Raw genomic sequence first — 23,973 nt, forward strand, 5'->3', positions numbered from 1 at the left:
CCGTACTCGTGCGAAATCCGTGTGTGATCACGTTCCCGTAATCTGTGTCGTTTCTTTCACGAAGGCTGTCTATCCCTCTTCGATCTAGCTGCCGCTGAATTCGCGATGCGAGATAAGAGACGGATCGGTGAAAGTAATTAAACAGTCCATTTGGGAGCATCGAATGCGTCGTTCGCGGCGAAACTTTTAACCGTTCGTTACAAGAGATCACTGTGAATGATAGGTTGGCGTTTAATCGAGCGAGAAAATTAGTGCATGAACGGGTCCGTCTAATCGTTTAATCGTCGGAATCCCATACGGGATTTTATCCTGGGAATTCTCTAAGAGTACGTTTACTACACTTCGCTTAATTGATTTTTGACGTTACACATTGATTTTTCTCGTTGTTAATGGCAAAACTTCAGGAGCGTGTAGGAGACCGATAAGCTAAGACAGAAAGTCCTTTAGAGGTTTGCTCGTTTTTGCTCCATTTTGGAGAAAATCACCAAAAAAGAAACGAAACAAGTTTTCATTTTTTTTACTTATTTATTTACATTTTATTTATGTTATCATCTATTTAATGCAGATATTGTTCAAAATGTTGTCCTCTTGCAGCAATGCATGCATTACATCTAGCACTGACCTCATTAATTGTACCTAAACATTGTTCTAGTGATATTTGGTGCAGTGCATCTATGATTCAGTCTCTTAGTTGCTCTCTTGAATTGATTGGCACCGTAAACGATAACATCAAATGTTTACATATGTAACGAACTTTGAAGCAGAAAGTTTATTCGGTGCCAATCGACTCAAGAGAGCAACTGACAATGAGAGATTGAATTTTTGCGATTTTTTCTAAAATGGAGCAAAAACGAGCAAACCTCTAAAAAAGGACTTCTTGTCTTAGTTTTTCGGTCCCCTACACGCTCTTAAAGTTTTGCCATTTAAATTGGGGACACCCTATATATATATATATATATATATATATATATTCAGGATGTCTTCTCAGGGATTTCTTTTGTACTTAGAAAAATCACAGAATTCTTATGGAATTTTATTGAGATTCGGAGAATTTTACTTTAAAAAGTTTTCTATTTGATAATTTTGCTCTTATATTGTAAACAGTCAGTAAATAGTGGTGAAAAATTGGCTTTCTACAGCCAAGTAAATTATGTATTTAAAGTATATAGGGTGGACCAGTAATCCTTGCCACCTCGAATATCCTCGAGAGCAATTACGAAAAATTTTTTTTCTACAAAAGTTTTATAGTTTCAAAGGGGCCATCGAGTGATGTTAACACAATTCGTCGGGGTGGCGGCGCTTTGAAGTTCTCAAGGTCAACTCAACTTTTTCAAATGGAATCCCCTATTTTTCATTGCATAGTTTTGTAGCTTACCTCGAGGGTTTTTTTAAAACATTATAATAAAGTATTTTTTTATTAAGTATTTTTTAAAGCTTATTCGGTGCCAATCGACTCAAGAGAGCAACTGACAACGATAGATTGAATTTTTACGATTTTCTCGGAAATGGAGCAGGAACGAGCAAACCTCTAAAGGACTTCTTGTCTTAGTTTTTCGGTCCCCTACACGCTCTTAAAGTTTTGCCATTTAAATTGGGAACATCCTGTATATATTTTTGAAATATTCAGATTTATTTTTTGCGATCTAATACTTTGTATACATCACGAAACAAAGAGCTTTTTAAAACTTTTATTGGGAAGATATTTTTTTTTGCTTAAAATCTTTTCTTTTGAAAAAAAAAAGAAAGAAAATCTTGACGCAGTAAAGGATTAGGTTTAGCTCGTTCTTACTCTATTTTTTGAATAAAAACTTTGTTACAACCATGTTATCTTGTAATTCGCGAAGATATCTGAAACAACTTTTGTGTATTTTAATTTATGCTTTGAACACATCTACGAGTGGTGCTTAAAAAAAAAGAAAAAAAAACGGCCATGAATAATCGGAGATTTCTCCGTGTTTTTCTTTCAGGCCGTGAAACTGGAGTCGGTGCATCCAGGAAGGACGCGATACCTTGTCGTCGTCTCCTGCACGGGAAGGCAGGACGAGGAGAGCTGCCTTCTCGGTATCGATTGTCACGCCAGGGCGACAGTCGGTCTCGTACTTCGAGTTTTGGCCGACACCGCTATCACTCTCGATGGCGACGGGTAAGTCGAGATTGTTTCTCTCTTTCTTTCATCGCTATTTCTACGCTCTCGCATCGCGAAGAATATTATGATCGTGCTATTTTTTGTAATATTCTCAAAGCGACTAGCGCATCTCAGTGATTACTCGCGTAAATATTCTATTTTTTTTTTTTCATTTTTATTTATTATTTGTAATATAATTAATTATTTACTGTAACGATATTAAATAATTAGCTTATATCTTTATAAGGGGTGGTTCAGAATTTATTTCAATTTGCTCAGACTATATATACGAAAGAAATGACAATAGTTCCCTAATTATGTAGGACACTATATATGATTATAGATCATTTTTTTTACAAGTGTCCATTAAATTTTCTTTTTAAACGTCAGAGTAAAATATCATTTGAGATACTTGATTAGATTTTATTATAAATTTTCATGATTGTTTATAATATGGAATTTAAATATCATAAAATAAAGCAGCGAAAGGATATTGTATTAAGGCAGGATCTAATGTCCATGCACAAATAACTGCAGAATAGATAAACATCGTCATTTTATTACGTCATGAATAGTGCGAATATGCATTTGCAAATGCAACAGAACGTAATGTATACCGTATGGTGACCTTGGCATCAGATGTCTTCCTTCTTTGAAAGACTTTGCAGACAATTAAATAACAGTTATATTAACATACAGCTCGTACTGTGGGTATATCTCTTAAACTTTTTATTACAATAATATTAATGTGTATATAATTAATGATAAGAGAAAAAATTATTATTTATCTTGTCTACGCTAAAAAAAGTATTGATAGACATTTAGAATATTTATTTTCTCTCTCTCTCTCTCTCTCTCTCTCTCTCTCTCTCTCTCTCTCTCTCACACACACTTTAATCTTTTATGAACATTCTCTTATGGATATAAAAATATAGAATGAAAATCTGTGTAATAATTATATCAGATATCTTATTATAAATTATTAATTAGCGCGTTTTCAATATTTAATATTAAACATTTTTTATATCGGATTTTACAGATAAAATTTCTCTCCACACGAAAACCATATGAAATTAATAGATGACGAGGAGGGAGGGGGGGAGGGGGGGTAAAGTTCTATTATCTACTTACATTTTTATGCTTGTATATATTACGCGCTTTTTAGAGTTTTATAATTTTTTTACATTAAATACACTCGCAATATTATATCTGTTATAAAGTTTCTTCATTTTCAATTTTTTATTCTCTTATGGATACCAAGATGCAGAATATAAACCTGTCGTAATTATACAAGATATTCTGCCATAAATTATTAATTAGTACGTTTTTAATGTTTAATGTCATAAATATTTTGGATTTTAAAAATGATATTTTTCCTGACGTGAAAACTATATGAAATTAATCGTAGATAAAATTTCATTGCTCATTTACATTTTTATACTCTTATATATTATGCGCGCTTTACAATTTTATATCTTTCTATATTGAATGCATACTCGATTATATTTTCTATAAAATTTATATTAAGTATATAAAAAGAAATAATTATATATACAGGGTGTCCCATTTTAAAGGACCCACTCAAATATCTCAGAAACACTGCGTTAAATCGAAAAATGTTTCAAACAAAAGTTGTGTGGCTTCAAGGGGGCCATAAGATGGTGACAATGATTTGACCTTGGAAAATCATTTGAAGGTCATGTGAAGGTCAACTTTAAAATCTTAAATGGAAACCCCCATTTTTTATTTAGTATTCTTGTAGCTGACATCGAGAGCTTTCCAAAACACTATAATAAAGTGTTTTTTCATTAAGTACTTTTTGAGTTATTTTATATTTTAATCTGATATATTTTGATATAAAAAATAAAATATTTTGTAAAATATTCAGTTTTCAATAACCTTACCGTTATACTTTTATGTACAGAATAATGAGACAAATCAATTAGTGCCAAAAAAAAAAGAAATTATTATTTAAAAAAATACATTGTAAATAATTTTCTTAAAAACAATTATTTTTTTATACCAATTGATTTATCTCATTATTCTGTACATAAAAGTATTACGGTAAGATTATCAAAAACTAAATATTTTACGAGATATTTAATTTTTTATATCAAAATATGTCAGATTAAAATAGAAAATAACTCAAAAAGTACTTAATAAAAAAATACTTTATTATAGTGTTTTGGAAAGTTCTCGATGTCAGCTACAAGAATACTAAATAAAAAATGGGGGTTTCCATTTAAGATTTTAAAGTTGACCTTCACATGACCTTCAAATGATTTTCCAAGGTCAAATCATTGTCACCATCTTATGGCCCCCTTGAAGCCACATAACTTTTGTTTGAAACATTTTTCGATTTAACGCAGTGTTTCTGAGATATTTGAGTGGGTCCTTTAAAATGGGACACCCTGTATATATATATATATATATATATATATAATATATATAAAGTTTATTTTCAAATATCTTTTATCAAAGCTAAAGCTCAATCGAAAAATCAGTAGCTGGATAGAAAGACGATACTTTTGATATTCTGTGTAAATCGGACACATTCTCCGTCTCATTGAAATCTCCGATGATTCAGACGCGACGTTGACATTGCGCTGCTTTATATCCGGCAACAGGATCGATCAACAAATATTTTCAAAGCACGCTAGTGCACGCGGTTACTTTCTAACGGCTGTGCCAACTTGTCTAATTCCCTCCACTTTAAAATGACTCACTGCCACGACTCGCCAGACGTTCAGACTGAATTAGTTGTACCGATAATTAGCCAAATGGCGGCAGCGGCGGCATACACGCCATGAAATCAAAGGAGAGTATCAGTGGGCGTAGATACATTGTAAGTGTGTGCGTGTAGACTTTGTATATTATCTGCTTACCCATAACTATAATGTAGACTATAATGCAACCTACATAGACAATCTTTCTGCCGTTTTCAAAATGTAAGTTTTGTTCGAAGAAATGAGAAAAAAATTTCATTCATTACATAATTACATAATAATTACATTTTTTTTACGTCAGATTAATGTGGCACCTGATTCAATATTTGCGCCTGTAAAAATATCTCGAAGTATATATAATTATACACAATTTATGTATTCTGCCTTACATATGTACCGTCTGTATATCTCCAAAGTCTATTAGAAAAGTTATTCTTTTGGAATTTTAATAGGATTTAGATAGAAGAGCAAAAATTTATATTTTTTTTAAATTTTCAAAATCTCTTTCTCTTTCTCTCGCATAATGAATCGCGCGTTTTTATTTCAACTTATCGACATAATATATAACACCTTCGTAAAGATTAAGAGCGAAGGTCGCCACCGTTCTCTCGGGCGTAGGGAAATGGAGCGCATTACCGTAAGGCAACACGCGTGTTGGGGAGCAAGGCACTTGACAGGTGAGTACCAAGGTTGTACGATGGAAGGTCGCGAAAACGAGAGAACTTGCGAAATCGAGACGCGAAGTCAATTGTTGTACAAATCAGCGTGATTGTGTACTGCGTCTATCACAATGCAATATCACAATGTGTGAATCACCCATACACACATCTTCAAAAAGAGGGGTAATCTTGTTATAAATGTAACACATAGCATTAGAAAGTATAAAGCTTGATGTTAATTAAAATTCACCTCAAATTAATTGTGAAAAACTGTAACTGTAAGAAAATATATCTCCGTATTTATAATATATACAGGGTGTCCTAGACCACCCGTACACCTCTTCTCTTTCAAAAACTAAGCATTTTAGAGAAAAACGTTTTGAACAAAAATTGTATGGTTTTGAAGGTAACATAAGATGGCGTCATTGGTTTGATACCTTGGATGGTATCGTTAAAGTCAAGTCAAGGACACCTTTAATTTCTTAAATGGAACCCTCTATTTTTTATTGCATATTCTTATAGCTTACCTCGATAGCTTTCCAAAACACTATAATAAAGTATTTTTTCATTAAGTACTTTTTGAGTTATTTTGTATTTTAATCTGACATATTTTGATATAAAAAATTAAATATCTCGTAAAATATTTAGTTTTCGACAATCTTACCGTAATACTTTTATGTACAGAATAATGAGACAAATCAATTAGTGTAAAAAAAACAAATAATTGTTTAAAAAAATACATTGTAAATAATTTTCTTAAAAACAATTTTTTTTTTTTTTTTATACTAATTGATTCGTCTCATTATTCTGTACATAAAAGTATTACGGTAAGATTATCGAAAACTAAATATTTTACGAGATATTTAATTTTTTATATCAAAATATGTCAGATTAAAATATAAAATAACTCAAAAAGTACTTCAACGAACAATAAGATTTAAAGTAATTAAAATAATATAATTGTACATTTATACTTATTTGGATAATTGGGAATTTAGCAAAAAAATGTGAGAAAATATCATATTTCTAACATAATTTTTAATTATTTCTGGAAATAATTCTCTTGTATTAAAAAAATTCTAAGCGCTAAAGAGAGCGTTGCTTAAAATGCTGGGCTGCGATAATTGCTAATCTGTGTAGAGATACAATTAATACGATTGTTTACATTATTATTGTTTCTTGTAGACATAATATATGATCTCTGTATTTATTGTTATCTATCTGTCATATAAGAGCTCGGAGATAACAGTTTTATAATCTGAAACAAGAGTCGAGACGCCGATATATCGGAATGTCGCGGTGAAAGGGTTAACGACCGTAGAATTTTCGTATCAACGGCGACATTAATACCAACAAAACGATCTCTATCGCGTCTGAACGGTCTCGGAGCTTGCAGTTTTTCGCGCGATTAGAGGAGACCGGATCGACACTTTGTCCGTGGCTTTTCCCGATCATCGTGGGCGCGAAAAGTCCACTCGCGCGAAAGCACATTGACTTGGGCGACTGCTCGCTGCGGCTGGCGTTCGCTCTCGGACGAACGATTCTCGCGAAATTAACGATGAAGGGACGGACGGACGGATGGACAGACGGACAGGCCGAGATATGCGTGACGAAGGGAACAGGAGAAAGAAAAGGATCCTCCGGGTACAGGAAAAGAAAATGAGCGCGAACGCCGGTCAGCTCGCGTTCCTACGATGTCGATGACCCTCGAGGCGCGGACGGTCATCTCTCTTCTTCGTCTACGGTTTTTCATCCGCCTCTCCTTTCTCCGTTTCTCCTTCTCTCGACGCGGCTGTCGCGAGAACTCGCTAGAGTTCTTTTCCGCGCGTTAGAGTCGCGCGGATTCCGTCGTCGCTCGCTTTCTCGATCGGTCGATTTGAACCGCTACTGCCGCCGGTTACAGCACAACAGTCTCGACTTACTTAATCTCGAGCCATCCATTTGCTGTCTCTTTCTAGGCTACTGTCTTATAACTACATATAATGAAGTATAGATAAAGAAAATTTAGTTGACCCGTTAGTTAACATGTTCAATGCCGTAACGGCCACGGTTCACCGGCCTCATAATAGTGTCTTATTGATATACGCATAAAGCGCAACCGACTGCATTCGGTAAATTACATGTGTCGGAGAGTAAATTAGACGAAGTAACGAATGATTGCGAAAGCTTGCATTCGTTTTCCGTAACCCACAATTTAAGTAGATTTTTATAAATTTAATCGCGGAATTTACGCGGCATTATAATAAAATCAGATCAGCTGACTCAGTGTTTTGGTCATCAATCAAACAGATTAAACCGTTATGATGCATTCTATTTTTTTCAAAATTTATTAACATCGCGCAATGTAATCATGACTCAGTATATAAAATTGTTTTTCTATCAGTTTCATTTTTCAGCATAAAATTTAGATAAGTATAATCACATTCGTCTATGATACTTCTACGGATTGATATTTTAATCTTAAAGTCTTGTTACACATATATCTTACATAAAATCTAAGTAGGCTTTTCCAATATCAAGAAATTTCTCTACATAATACAGGGTATCTATTTCCTGGAAAAAAAAAAAACTTGGAAAACTGTGAATTCTCAGAGAATTTTTTAATACCTGGAAAAATCAGGGAATTCTCATGGAATTTTATTGGGACTCGAAGAATTAAAAAAAAAAATTCTTTTTTTTTATAATTTTACTCTTATACGCAGTAGGCGCAATCTGCCGATAAGCCAAGTTGTGAATTATGTGTTTAAAATATATTATAAATATATATCTACAGATATATATTTCTGTTTATATATTCAATATCTTGACAAAATATTGAATATGCAGTACATTTTCTTTATTTTAATTTTTAGTAATAAAAATTGAAAACGTTATACAAGTTAAAAATTATCTTAGCAAGAGTTATTCAGTTTTTTACATTTGTAAATCTAGCGCTTGAAATTTAAGTGACTTTGTATTTCTCCTTCGTATGAATGAAAAACATTAAAAAACGCGTACAATAAGAAAACTTATTTTAGGAAATCGCACTAAAAAGTCTTTAAATTTTTTTTTTTTTTTTTTTTTTTTACCTGGAATTTTGAACGAAAATACCTGAATGACCAGGGAATTTTTAGGGAATTTTTTTACAAGATTTAAATAGATAGATAGATAGATAATAAGTTATAAAGTCGGAAAATGTTGAATTATGATGTTATTACGAAAGTGTTGTAAAATGATATATAATGCTACTGTATCGAGATCTGTATCGAGATTGTCAGCCAAGCTCTCGAGAAATTTTTTTTCTTTCGTTTACACCGTGTGGTTCAATTTTGAAGCGATGCAATCTCGAGGAAGCATCTTCTTCTTCTTCTTCTTCTTCTTCTCTGATATGGCTGGGAAACTTTCCGAAAGGAATTGTCTATACACCATTAACTAGGTATAGGTATTAGATAGGTTAATATATGATAAACTAATATAGGTATTGGATAGGATAATATATGATAAACCAATATAGGCATTATATAGGACAATGTGTGAAAACCATTTTTTGGGTCATATGGGAGGATGGGACCCGAGCGGAATCGAACCTGGAATCTTTCGATTACCAACCTGCGACTCTACGCTCGGCGCCACGCATCGCCCAAAGCAGAGGAAGCAGAAAACCGGCCATAAAATTCGTCTGTTGGAATGTTCGTAGAGGGTAACTGTAATCGACGAGAGAGGCGAATTACGATCCGAAAGCAGAGGAAGGAGGGCGTTCGCTTTACGATCCGCATGATAACGGTGCGAGCCGGGTAATTTCGGGGGAGGTGGATTGTATTTTTTCCTTTTATATCTCCTCGACAGGATAAGGGATTTGTGCGTGAATTTTCGATGCTGTTGTGTGCAACATACTGAAATTCCGAACCGCGAGGCATTTTTCCGTTAACTGTTCGCAACTGCGCGTTTAATGCTCGCGGCGATAATTGATATAATTCTTCTTCTTTTATTTGATCGCTTACATAATTGCAATTTATCGCCAGCAGTTTGGTTGCGTAAAGCGCAAATTTCGGTATCATGCCTAACTGCTTTCGCAGTGCACAAACAACTTCAAAAAAATTAAATATATGTGTTTGAATTATGGGAAACAAATATCGACCGATTTATTAGGTTGAAAATTTTATAATAAAATGCTTAAATGACAAATCTTTACGAATCATATTTGCGTGTTGAATTAATCGTGTTATTATACTTGACGCATATATTTAGATACAATATATTGTGCATCTATTCAAATATAATATATATAGTTTTCATTATAAAATAATATATATAACTATATTGTAAAAATTCAATTTTTAATAATTAAATTTTTTAACGAGTATTTCGAAGTTAATTGTTGATCGTCTGCAAATCAAAAACTATGGACGTGTTAATATTGTACCAGATATTAAATAAAATCTAATTTTGTCTTTATAATATTTATATACATATGTATATGAACGATAGTATACTTCAAAGAGATTCCATATGACATATGACAAACGCGAGTGCCGTTTTCTTTCTGGAAAAGATGATCGTGGAATTGATGGAATGATTTCTCAGAAATCTTGTCAGCATCGATTTACGAATTGCGATGCTCGCGCGGCGCGATCTCATTTACATAATACATAATTAATGGTTATGCGTTGAATGCGTTCCTCCCCCCACGCTCCCTCTTTCCATGTCGTAATCGCGAAAGAATTGTATTACCGTTGCAGTTTTTTGAAGCGACGATCGCTCGATCCTAACGGCGAAATCGCCACTTTGACCATCACATAATCTGTTCAATATTGAACCAAGAAAAATGTTTTAAATTGCCCTTATGTTAAAAATGATAAAACTACATTGAGAAAACGGGAATTTATAATAGAAGCAACTTTGAAAGACAATTAGTTTATATATATAAGCATTTTTAGAAGAACTCTAGTAAAAGTAAGTAATGCCAAAGTCACTTTTCATGCCATTAATAATATTGATCGACAAAATGAAACGTTTTTTTTTTTTATGCCTTAAGTTCTATCAAATTATCTCTGCTAGAATTTTTAGCTCTGACTATGAATCTGGCCCTACAAATGGCATATCGTGTCAAATTTTTGAGAAAATCTCAGTCAAAGCTGCTAAAGTAGGTGTTTTTGATACTTTTACATGAGTTATATCTTTTACGTGGACGTGTTTTAGAAAGCAGTGACAGCTCAAAATGAAGCTCAAGACTTATACTTTATCATAAAAATGCCAAAAGTCCCAGGCAGGAAAGATTTTTCTGAGAAAAAGTGTAAACATAAAAAAACATCATTTATCACAATGTCCCTTAGTCATACGTCTCCAATTATCCGTTACTAAAATATTAGTGCCAAAAACTACTTTAATTTTGTTCTTAAATGATAGCGACCATAAAAACCTACATACAGGGTATCTCTAAAGTCTGACCCCACTCCTGGATCTCGGAAACGGCTTTAAATATGGAAAAATTTTTCAGACAAAAATTGTACGGTTTCGAGGGATACATAAGGTGGTGTCATTAATTTGACCTTGAATAGTTGCGTGAAGGTTACGTGAAGGTCACCTTCAATTTTTTAAATGGAACTACGTACTTTTTATTGCATATTCTTGTAGCTTATCTCGAGAGCTTTTCAAAACATTATAATAAAGTATTTTTTTATTAAGTACTTTTTGAGTTATTTTATTTTTTAATCTGACACATTTTGATATAAAAATTAAAATATCTCGTAAAATATATAGTTTTCGATAATCTTATCGTAATACTTTTATGCACAGAATAACGAGACAAATCAATTAGTATAAAAAAAATAATTGTTTTTAAGAAAAAGTATATAATTATTTACAGTGTATTTTTTTAAACAATTATTTGTTTTTTTCTTTACACTAATTGATTTGTCTTATTATTCTGCACATAAAAGTATTATTGTGAAATTATCAAAAACTAAATATTTTACGAGATATTTTAATTTTTATATCAAAATTTGTCAGATTAAAATATAAAATAACTCAAAAAGTACTTAATGAAAAAATTTTTTATTATAGTGTTTTGAAAAGCTCTCGACATAAGCTGCAAGAATATGTAATAAAAAGTAGGCAATTCCATTTAAAAAATTGAAGGTGACCTTCACGTGACTTTCACGCAACTATTCAAGGTTAAATTAATGACACCATCTTATGTTCCCCTCGAAACCATACAACTTTTGTCTGAAACATTTTTCCATATTTGAAGTCGTTTCCGAGATCGAGGGTTGGGGTTAGACTTTACCCTGTATACTCACTTCCATGATTTGAATGCTTTTCCAAAAATTTGATCCGTCATTTTGAATCTTCCATTTTAAATTTTGAAATTTTAACATGATTCGTAATGAGTGACGTATACATACCAACTTTCACGATTAGAATGATTTTTTTTTTTAATTTTAGTAACGAACAATTGGAGACGTATGACTGGGAATAGATGTTTCTACCACTTTTTTTCAGAAAAATCTTTTCTGCCTGGGACTTTTGGTATTTTTATCATAAAATATAAGTTTTGAGCTTTATTTTAAGCTATCGTTGCTTTCTGGAGCACATTCCCATCGAAAGATATATCTCACGCAAAAGTATGAAAAATGCCTATTTTAGCAACTTTGATTGAGGTTTTCTCAAAAACTTGACATGATACGCCATTTTTACGGCCAAATTCGTAATCAACGCTAAAAAAATCTAGAATGGCCTGATAGAACTTAAGACAAATTTGTGTTGGACAGTATAATTTGACATTTAAAAACAACTATAGACGCAATGGCAATTGAAAATATCAAGGTAGCAACTAGTATGAGATTTCTTACAAAACTCAAACCAAATGTCATATATATGTGATTTATATGACGCATATTTTTAAAAATCCAAGTTTCGAGGAAAGAAATAAAAAAAATATTTCTTTATTCATCATTCATTTTATTTTATTCTTATGTTGTGCTACTTTTTATTCAATTATAAGTTATTTTACTCTTTGCGAATTAGGTAATTAATGAAATAAGAACATCTTATAAAACAAAGAATTATTGTCTCTCTCATTGATAAAATGGGATGATACTTTATATAAGAATAACCATTATTCAGTACATTGTGGTTCCTAAAGATCATGACGATTTCACTTCCGGATTTCTTATTTTGCAGGGGTTTCAAGGTCAGTGTTTGCGGCCGTCAACACATCTTTAAGCCGGTGTCTGTTCAGGCCATGTGGTAAGTCTGCATCTCTGACAAACGAAACTGGTTTCGCGGCAGCGTAAAAATGGAACGAAAAAAAGTAGCGGCACTGAAACTTTTTTATGTTTTGCGTAACGGCTGTTTAATACGTGCTATAGAGTACGCTTTTGATATTGAATTGGCGTTTGTATAGAGAATCGCTGATGTAAGGTACAACGTTAATTTTAGTACAATGTATACACGATATCAGAATTTTTATTCCATTTTATCCTGCTCGTTAAATAAAATAATTTTGAATCTCTTTCTTCCTCTCTCCTTTTAAGGAACTATTAAACTTTTATGTAAATATTTTTTGTCGGGCCGGTAATTGCTCAAGTACAATTGATCAATTATTTGCTGGATGTACATAGATGTACGATTAACATTGATATTTTCATATGAGGGACCGAACAGCGAACCACGCGATGTATAATCTTGTAGCATTCGATATCTTGTTGGTTACGCTAGGCGAGCCATGCGATTGAAAAAGAAGAATCATTGTCGTAGATTTAACAACCGTGGCTAATAGATAATGTCGGTGTAATTACACGATGGATAAGATCCGAGACGATTGTCGTTCGCGAAAGATACGTCGAGCGCAAACGCGAGAGAATTTTATTAAACATACACGCGAGTAGCGAAATTCTTTTCATACAATTATCTTTAGATCAATATTTATCACATACGTAAACGTCGAGAAATAAGTGAAAACATTAAACGAGAGAAAAAATTTTTTATAAATTTATCAAAGAATTTTTTATTAAGAAGATAATTTTTTCAGGACACTTTGCATAATCCATATTCTTGGAAAAAAATAGGATAAAAGTATTATTGGAAAATAAATAGTTCTTGATAACGTGCAACTTGTGATTGATCTTTGAGATGGATACAAGAATATTAAATAAAAAATGGGTGTTTCCATTTAAGATTTTAAAGTTGTTGACCTTCACATGACCTTCAAATGATTTTTCAAGGTTAAATAATTGCCACCATCTTGTTATATATATATGTTATATATATATATATATATATATATATATATATATATATATATATATATATATACAGGGTGTCCCATTTTAATCTCATCAGGCAAATATCTCGAAAACCAAGCCCGGAAGAGAAAAATGTTTCAGACAAAAGTTGTTTGGTTTCGAGGGGACCATAAGATGGTGGCAATTATTTGACCTTAAAAAATCATTTGAAGGTCATGTGAAGGTCAACTTTAAAATCTTAAATGGAAACACCCATTTTTTATTTAGTATTCTTGTATCCATCTCAAAGATCAATCACAAGTTGCACGTTATATATATATATATATATACATACATGAACGTCAAATTCAACGATAGTGAAGTCTGCGACGCATGATTCGGGGGTGGGAAGATGACGAAGATGTTATCAATGCGGAAGAGGGCTTGCGAGCGGTGCGAAAAAGAAAAATTGGACGTGGGCCGTGGCTTAATTGGTCGACATCACAATTGCCCGACTGGACATCGGCAACTTTCTTGGCCGCCCAACCTCTTCCGGTGCTGTATTTTTCAGTGCAGGCAAAAACACTGCCGTCTCTTCCCACACGAATCGATTATATTCAATCTCTTCTCTGAATTGTCGTTTTGATTAATCAGCAAATTGTTCGAGAATTGTTTCATCCAATCGGGTCACCGCAAATATTATTCAATTTCCATGTACATTGAGATCTCGATTTTTTATTTTATATACAGGGAATCTTATAATTGAAGATCTTATAAAATAATAAAAAATAGCCTGTCGCTGTCAATTGTTACCAATTATGGAATGTTTGAAGAGAAACAGATTTCGCTATTTTTAATCGCACTCAAGCAAAACAATTTGGATATCAGAAAATTTATAAATCTCGATTGATATTGTCTCATTTAATCAAAAATTCATTGAAAAATGATTTAAAAAAATTATGAACAATTTTAATAATTAGCTAAGCTTATTCTATAGCGCATATTGCATATCTGAATTGAATACATCGGCTAATGACTATTATAGTAGGCGTCATCTCCTTATTCGTCCTATTCGCGTGACCTACGACTTCAGATTTGTTATTTCTGGCATTACCGTGTGTCTTGGACGATGTGTGCCTGAATTATAAATAGGCTTGCCTCCAATCTCGTACACCACATGCATTAGTGTTAACTGTGTCGATTTTTGTAAAAGCTCGATCGTCTCAGCATGCGTAGGCGTGAACACCTTTGATATCGACCGCAGTGTGAATTTTCTTAGGTGTACTCATAGATTAATTCGCAAATTGATTTATGTGTTCGTATACACTCGAATCTTCAGATACGATGCTCTCGCAACGATATGGAAGAAGTAACAGCGACGAATAGGTACGAATTTTAGAAACGAAAGGTATAAAAAGGAGGAACACAGTATTGCCAATACAGAGGTATTTTTTATTAACCAAAATAAAAAAAAAAAAGATGGAAAAGATAAAGAAAAATTAAATTTTTGTGTCAGTTTTACACTTTTTTCCTATCTTTATTTTTCTTAGATATAAATTGTTAACAGAACGAAATAAAATCGCACATTTTGTGAAAGTGAAGTCTTTTAAAAGTGACAATTCTCTGTCTTTCTTTACGAGTCAATATTTAAAATTCAACTTTACTAAAAAAATACATGACAATAATGTTCAGTTATTAATTAATTTTGAATAGATTCGATATAGGAATCGACAAGGGAGAACGCTCTTTTAATATATCCTGCACTATGCAAATTTACGCGAGGCTTTCAGATCAACCATTACGACGAAAACGCTTGTCTCGTTGTAAAATTATTACATTTTGAAGATTGATTATAATGCGTTTTACACCACGAGACGAACGCCGCGACGAACGTCGAGACGTCGGTCTCCTTCTCGTCGACGTAGACGACGTCGAGACGTCATCGTCGTCGTCGTCGTCGTCCTATTTTTGGAGAAGCCTCGTTGGGTCTCTAACATTGCACACCGTGGTGGGGTTGGTTACGACCATGGACCATCGCCCGCGCCATTTATGGGCGCGTCGCGACGCATGGTCACTCTTTGTCGAATTTTACCACGTGGTCGCGCGTGGTATCAAACAGACCCCCCCCGTCAGAATCACGTCGCTTCCGCATGCATATTTTTTGCAGGAGACTATAATTTGCGCTTGATTTTTTTTACATAAGAGCTCACGCAAATTCTAAGAATTATAATTTTGTTATAATTTTGATTATATTAAAAATTACTATTGTATATTATATTATATTAATGTCTGCTGCTTATGAGACTCTTCTTGATGGATTTGGCACTTTAAGTTTATATAATAAAAAAATTAAGAGAATTATAATAGCTCATTTTTTTTAATATTTACAAATACATTATTAATGCAATATATATTGCATTTGTAATAATGTTGAACGTAAATATTGAAATATTAATGAAAAGAAAGAGAGTGAGAGAGGGCAGGGGGGGGGGGGGAGATAAATATTCTTACAATATAAAAATTTTATTAGCAGATAATATGCATTTAAAATTTATAATTATATATAATATGCTATGAATGTACCATGTGACATTAATATTATTTTATTCGTACTAATTATTTCTCTAATTACTAGATATAAATAAATAACAAATGTGATAGATAATGTAATGAGATGCATTAATTATAAGAGTCTAGCTTCAAAATTTGCGATTCCAATTATATCTCATTATTAGTATAATACAGAGATTGTCTATTGATGTAAATAGATCCCTTGTTGCTCTTCTTCTTCTTCTTCTTCTTCTTCTTCTTCTTCTTCTTCTTCCTTTTTTTTTTTTTTTTTTTTCAAAGTGTAGAATGATATATATAAAGGCTGTACCGCGATCTCTTGGCTTCCGTTCGCTCGTGTGGGTGGTCGGTCTTTTCGCAGTCGCGATCCAGATACAGGGTGTCCTAGACCACCCGTACATCCCTTTTCTTTCAAAAACTAAGCATTTTAGAGAAAAACGTTTTCAACAAAAATTGTATGGTTTTGAGAGTAACATAAGATGGTGTCATTGGTTTGACCTTGGATGGCATCGTTAAGGTCAAGTCAAGGTCATCTTTAATTTCTTTAATTTTTTTTTTTTTTTTTTTTAGTTTTTTTCAGTACTATCTAATTTCTTTCAGTACATTTGTAAATCTAGCATTTGAAACTTAATGGATTTGCGTTTTTTTCGTACGAGTGATAAACATTAGGAAACGCGTACAATAAAGAAACTTATTTTTGGAAATTGCATAAAAAAATCTTTAAAATATTCTTTTTAAATGGAAATTTTGAACAAACATATCTGAAAAATCAGAGAATTTTCGGAGAATCTTTTTACAATGTTTGAGTAGACACCCTGTCATTCTATTGTCAATCTCAACGAGATACTTCCTTGTGACGGAACAATGCGAATGCGAATTCTCGATTGAGGCTTTATCAATCCGAACTCTTGCTGTCGCTGTTGACGCGATACCTTGACACAGAATTTCCGAACTGCCGGTCGCTGTGACAGATTATGAACATTCTGTCAAGCGTATCAACTAGTATCCGATACTGGTTATTAACCCGGATACATACATTTGATAGAAACTGTTTTGTATCTGCAGTAATTAACGGACTGCAAAACTAATTAATGCATTTTTTCATCGTAAATATGAAAGACTTCATAAGTTTAGCTAATTTTACGAAGCTCAATTAAGAGAGAAAGATCAAGAAAAGATATCTCTGTAAGCATATGTTTAATGTTAATAAGTAAATTTTATATTGTAGAGAGATTACATTTATCTTCTTCTTTTTATATATAATATATAAAGTGCAATTATAATAATAAATTTTTCAGTATGCTGGAAATATTAAAGGAAATTTTAAAACAAGAAATTAAGTACTTTATGAAAAATTATATATTTAAAGCTATGTACATATATAAATCTTATAATTACATAATAAGATATCTATCTTATATTTTTATTAGATAAAAGTTATTATCCTACTCTACATATGTGATTAAACGGACGACGATCCGTGATCTAGTTTTTGTTTTGATCGGTGCAAAACATGTTAGACCGACTGGTTTCCAGATCGTAGCGACGATGTGGCGAATGCCCAGCAATATAGTATTAGTATATAAGTACGTCTTCCCTCGATTGCACAACTATTTCCCGCGCAAAGATTCTTCCAATGTTCGACTATGTTAAAACATTGACGAAAACATGAAAATTTCGTAGACTGTTCTACTATTTCTTCTAAATATCTGTGTAAAACCTGAGCATAATTCTCTTAACGATTTGAAAATTATTTAAGTTTAAAGTTAGTATTGATTCTTATGGAAAATCGTGTATTGTAGCACTTATTCATAAATTTGACAAGGAAAAAACATTGACAACAAAATAAAAATTTTCACATATATTAAAAAAACTCCAATAAATATTTGTGCAAAACTTGATTTAGATCAACTTACTCGTTTAAAGGTTATTTACTAAAAATTGTAGAAAAATATTATCTTTCTCTCTCTTTCTGCAAATTACTCTTTCTTCTTCTTCTTCTTCTTCTTCTTCTTCTTCTTCTTCTTCTTGCGGTTGATTTCAGGAGGCATATATTCAAAAGTTTGATCAAAAGTTTTTGTCATAAATTAGAAAAAATATTAATTACAAGTATTTTCTGTTATGAAGATGTTAAAAACCGTATACATCATTTCGTGATACTTTAATTCTTTTTATAATCCGGATTCATTTGATTTTTCAAGCAGTATAAACGTAAGTTTTTTTTTTTTTTTTTTTTTTTTTTTCCAGTCTTGCTACTATTGTACAGCCAAACCATCTTTAATTCGCGGCAACTCATTAGTCAACGAGGTGAAATTTAAATGTTGTAAGAGGCTTGAACGAAGGCGCTATCTTTTATAGCTCCGGTAAGGCAGGAAGCTTTCTCGTATCATCGGGAATCAATGAACTTCGAGTGGACAGCAGCCGGTCGGAACCGGTTTCCGGCCGGATGACGAGCACAAAAACTCAAAATGACACCTCGCTCTATGATGAGGCTGCCGGCACTCGTACAGCGTTTTCATCATCGATGAGATCGCGTCGATCGCCACGATAATCTCGCGAACGTATCTCGAGATGTTTCTAAAGGAATCGGATTTGTTTATTTGATATATACTTTTACGTCACGATATATATATATATATATATATATATATATATATATATATATATATATATATATATATTTTTTTTTTTTTTTTTTTTTTTTTTTTTTTTTTTTTTTTTTTTTTTTTTCAATAATATCTGATGAATATAGAAATTATATCAGTTAGAAGAATATTGCTAAAAATTAAAATTAAAAATATAAATAAGAAACTCACATTGCAAAACGAACTAGCACTATTCATTGATATATTCTCACTAATAAATGTACGCATGTCAATATATTTTTTTTAATATACATATTAAATTTTACGTATATTGTATGAAAGGAGGATTAAAGTATTTAATAAGTGCCTTTAATCTTTAATAATCTTTAATCTTAATTTAAGCTTTATCTTAATTCATATATTTATAAGATTAAATATTACGTTAATTATTGCTGTATAAAAATTTTTAACAGGATTCATATGAATAAACAGGATTAAAGTGCTAAATATTTAGGTTGTAAGTTTTCATCGAAACAATGTCGATAACAAGTTACAGATCTTATCGTCGTGCGACGTCGATACGCATGAATGATCCCGCTACCGCGATCTCGCGAATGTTGAAACGTTTCCTCATGATCGCCGATCTAAGAGACACTGGTGCGAGAGATGCCGTCAATTATCGGCGAGATTAACCGGTCGATGGCCGCTTCAACTTTGTTACTCCTTGCTTTATATTTCTTACGGAGGTTGTCGACTCCGATTCGCGCGTTTTCACTTTTTGTCAGAGAAACCACCGCCCGCCGATTTCAACGTAAAGTCGCTTTCACGTCGTCTGGTACTAACGCGATTTATCGTTGTCGGAATAGTCACAGCGATATCTTTTACGTTTCTTGAGCCTGGAAAAGTGATACTATTTTGTTCAAGCATAAAGTACCAGGTATGCTTTCAAGTATGAAACATGTGTGAAACATATATATATATATTTTTTTTTCTCTCGAAGAAAAACATTAAAACATTTGTAATATATTTCACATTGTTTTACAAATCAAATTAATATATAACATGTCAGTTTTTATCATGAAAATAAACACAACTAGCTCAAATAGCGTCAACATTGACGGTGCCCCTATCGGAGAAGTGGCGCAATTCAACTACCTCGGCAGCATAATAACTACAGATGGCAGTACCATTGAGGATATAAAGAGCAGATTGTCGAAAGCACAGGCAGCTTTCGGAAGACTGTGGTTATGCTGAAAGTCGACCAAAATTGCCAGAGGAACCAAGCTCAGAGTTTTCAATGCCTGTGTCAAATCTGTCCTGTTGTATGGGAGTGAAATATGGCTCATTAATAAAACAAGCATCCAGAAGATTCAGGTCTTCTTAAATAAATGTCTCCGAATAATCTGCAGAATCTTCTGGCCAGAGACAATTACAAACGATGATCTCTGACAATTAACGAAACAGGAGCTAATCAAGCTGCAGATACGCAAAGAAAAATACAGATGGATTGGCCATGTCCTAAGAAAACCAGGAAATTCAATAGCCCGCCAAGCGCTGGATTGGATCCCCAGAGGAAAAGGAGCATTGGAAGACCGAGGAATACATGGAAGAGGACGGTTCTGAAAGAGATAAAAGTGACAGGAAAAAATTGGATCGCAATGAAAAGATTAGCAAAAAACAGAGACAACTGGAAAGGCTATGTAGACGCCCTATGTTCTCGAGGGGAATGAAATAAGGAAGAAAAAAGGATGTCAGTTTTTATTAAAAAGTCATCATAGACTATATTGAATAATACTAATTCATCTTACAATATCTTGGATTTTGATATAAAATAAATTTAATAAAATGGATTAGTAAATTCAATAAATTAAAGCTAAAAAGAGAAAGATTTTTTCATTTTTATTTTACACGCTTGTTCCGTTCTATTTAAAATAATGCACAGGATTAATCCGTATAAATTTCATTATCGCAATCGTTGCTGCTCACTTTGCGTTCAATGCAAACCGCATGTATGCATGTTAGCACGCACGCTTGCACATTCGCTTACAAGGCCGCGATATATGATGTCTGATAGAATTCGTGTGTCTGTTGTACGCAGACGGACGCGAGAGATAACTCCATTCTCTCATCTGCGCCGCATTGACGGCCATGTTTCCCAGATAACCGAAGCGAACTCGTGTTTCCTACATTACCACATCTGCCTTATGTTCTCTTGGTTTCATTATCGTATCTTGATATCTGGTTTTCTATCCATGTATGACAAAAGCAGGATAGTATTGAACTTTATACGATACCTTGGAACGAAACACTAAGAAGGGATAACATTAGGCTATTGATCTATTGTTTTCCATAACGATTTAAATTTAAGGATGTATGTGTCATATGTCAAAACATTGACAAAAGCATGAAAATTTCGTAGACTGTTTTACTATTTCTTCCGAATATCTGTGTAAAACTTTGAGTACAATTCTCTTTGGTTTGGAAATTATTTAAGTTTACACAGACATTATTGAAAAATCACATATTATATAGCACTTGTCGACAAATTTGACAAGGAAAAAACATTGTCAACGAAACAAAAATTTTCATGTATATTAAAAAACTAATAAATATTTGTACAAAACTTGATTTAGATCCACTTGCTCGTTTAAAAGTTATTTACTAAAAATTGTAGAGAAATATTCTCTCTCTCTCTCTCTCTCTCTCTCTCTCTCTCCTCTTTCTACAAATTATTCCTTTTGCTTCCTCATAGAGGAAACTTTGTTTTCGTGACAAAATTTTGTTTCGAGTTTTCTATGTTATCTATGTGAATCTTGTTTTCTATGTGAATGTCCCGAAACGTCGAAAAATCATATTCCTAAAACATATCTGTATGTATGTATGTATATATGTGTATGTGCGTATATGCGTGTATGTACGCAATACATTGTACAACCTCTAACTTCCGCAATTTTCGAGATATCGGGTTAAATTTTTTTTTTACATGGCTAAAGTATCATTCAAGGATGGTTGGTATTGAATTTGGTGAGAATCGATGAAAAAGTTCATTTTTTATAAAATTTTGAATTTTTTGAGGAATGTCTGTAAAAGTTTTGTAAAATAAAATGATGAGGAAGCAATGTGCAAGTTTCTAATTTGCACTTGTTTTCTTCTTCTTCTTCTTCTTCTTCTTCTTCTTCTTCAGTTGATTTCAGGGGATATTTACCATTAAAAGTTTTTGTCATAAATTAGGGAAAATATTAATTACAAATATTTTCTTTTACGAAGACATTTAAAAACCGTATTATTTTTTGATACTTTAATTCTTTTTATAATCCGGATTTATTAATTTGATTTTTCAAAGAATATAAATATAAGAAATATTTTTTTAATTTTGACATTTTTTTGCTACTATTGTACAGCCAAAACATTTGTAAATCGAGGAATCTATCCTTCCATATATTAATTGCGAATCACTCTGTATATATCTTCAATATCATCTTCCTCGCGTCAATCGTCGGCACGATAGCTTTTCAGACAACTATTTCGAACTTTCCTTATCTATCTAAGTTTCGCATCTATTATGCTGTTCCCTTGTTTTCCCTGTCATATCGAATTTCCTTCGCAGGGACATGCTGGGAAGATAACTTTTCGAACTGATAGAAGAGAACGACAGAAGTCAATGATAACACTCTCTTTCTTCATATAGCGTCTCTTTCATTGCGTAATCGTGATGACATGGCGCATGGTTGATATGGGCATGAAACCACGATCGATTCGAATGTTTGTATGTGTGTAACGCTGATTGTCTATACCCTCCTTCTCCCCCCCCCCCTCTTTTTTTCCTGTTATTAGCATTTATAAGTAAAATGAGATATTAAAGTATAATTTTAACATGTATGTAAAAAAGAAATATTTATTAAGATATTTAGTTTTTTTTTTATACGGAGATTAATTTAAAAAATTAATTAATTAATTTACATAACATAATTAACATAAATTAATTTACATAAAACTAAATTACTTGTACACAACATTATGCGAAACAATCCTTGCAATCAGAAATTTTACAAGCTTGGCAAATATATATTTTAACAATTCTGATAATTTTATGGAACACAAGTTGTAAGAGAGAGAAATGCAAAATTTTATCAATTTTAATTGAAATATTATTGCTCTTCACTTAGCTTCCATATCATTTTACAGTCGTATATATTTTCACGAGAATAATTTACGGACTTCTTAACTTTAAGGAGGTTTTGGCTGTACAATAATAGCAAAAAATTGTTAAAATTTAATAAAAAACATTACTTACGTTTATACTGTTTGAAAAATCAAAGAAATAAATCCGGATTATAAAAAGAATTAAAGTATCACAAATTATGGTTTTTAATGTCTTCGTAAAAGAAAATAATTGTAATTAATATTTTTCTTATTTTATGATAAAAACTTTTGATCGTGAATACCTCCTAAAATCAACTGCAAGAAAAAAATCGAGAAATTTGAGAGAAAAAGCAGAGAGAGAGAGAGAGAGAGAGATAATATATTTTTACAATTTTTAGTAAATAACTTTTAAACGAGTAAGTGGATCTAAATCAAGTATTGTACAAATATTTATTAGAGTTTTGTTAATATATATAAAAATCTTTATTTCGTTGGCAATGTTTTTTCTTTGTCAAATTTGCCAATAAATGCTACAATACGCGATTTTCCATATAAGAATCAATACTAACTTTAAACTTAAATAATTTTCAAACCGTTAAGAGAATTATGCTCAGGTTTTACACAGATATTTAGAAGAAATAGTAGAACAGTCTACGAAATTTTCATGCTTTTGTCAATGTTTTGACATATGACACACATGTATATAAACCAGTTACACAATTCTTTCTTTTCTTTCTCTGCCGATTCATTTATCGGATCTTGTGTAACACAAACGACGACAAAGGGTCGTTAGAGAGTAGGATTGGTTCCGGTTGGAAAACTGACCATTATCCCATTATAGCCTCCGTGCTCGTCCAAAGGTAGAAAATATGTCACCGTACATCCTTCGTCGAGTTACCTCTAGTACCAGAAGTCGATCCAGCTTGGGAAAGTTTAGCCGCGAGCGTTATTTATATTATATAT

At 32.4% G+C, this 23,973-nt stretch overlaps 1 protein-coding gene across 3 annotated transcripts in view; it reads left to right on the forward strand.

Moving 5' to 3' along the window:
- Window positions 1-23,973, forward strand: part of Ssh (Protein phosphatase Slingshot) — a 189,840-nt gene that overhangs the window by 140,600 nt on the left and 25,267 nt on the right. For all 3 annotated transcript variants that reach the window (XM_070313834.1, XM_070313832.1, XM_070313835.1), the window contains 2 exons: window positions 1,968-2,143; window positions 12,672-12,737. In XM_070313834.1, the coding sequence (XP_070169935.1) occupies window positions 1,968-2,143; window positions 12,672-12,737 (242 nt within the window). The remainder of the gene's footprint in view (window positions 1-1,967; window positions 2,144-12,671; window positions 12,738-23,973) is intronic.

Source organism: Polyergus mexicanus, unplaced genomic scaffold (assembly GCF_030449975.1).
Source record: "Polyergus mexicanus isolate NDT 795.1 unplaced genomic scaffold, iyPolMexi1.0 SCAF_25, whole genome shotgun sequence".
Lineage (NCBI taxonomy): Eukaryota > Metazoa > Arthropoda > Insecta > Hymenoptera > Formicidae > Polyergus > Polyergus mexicanus.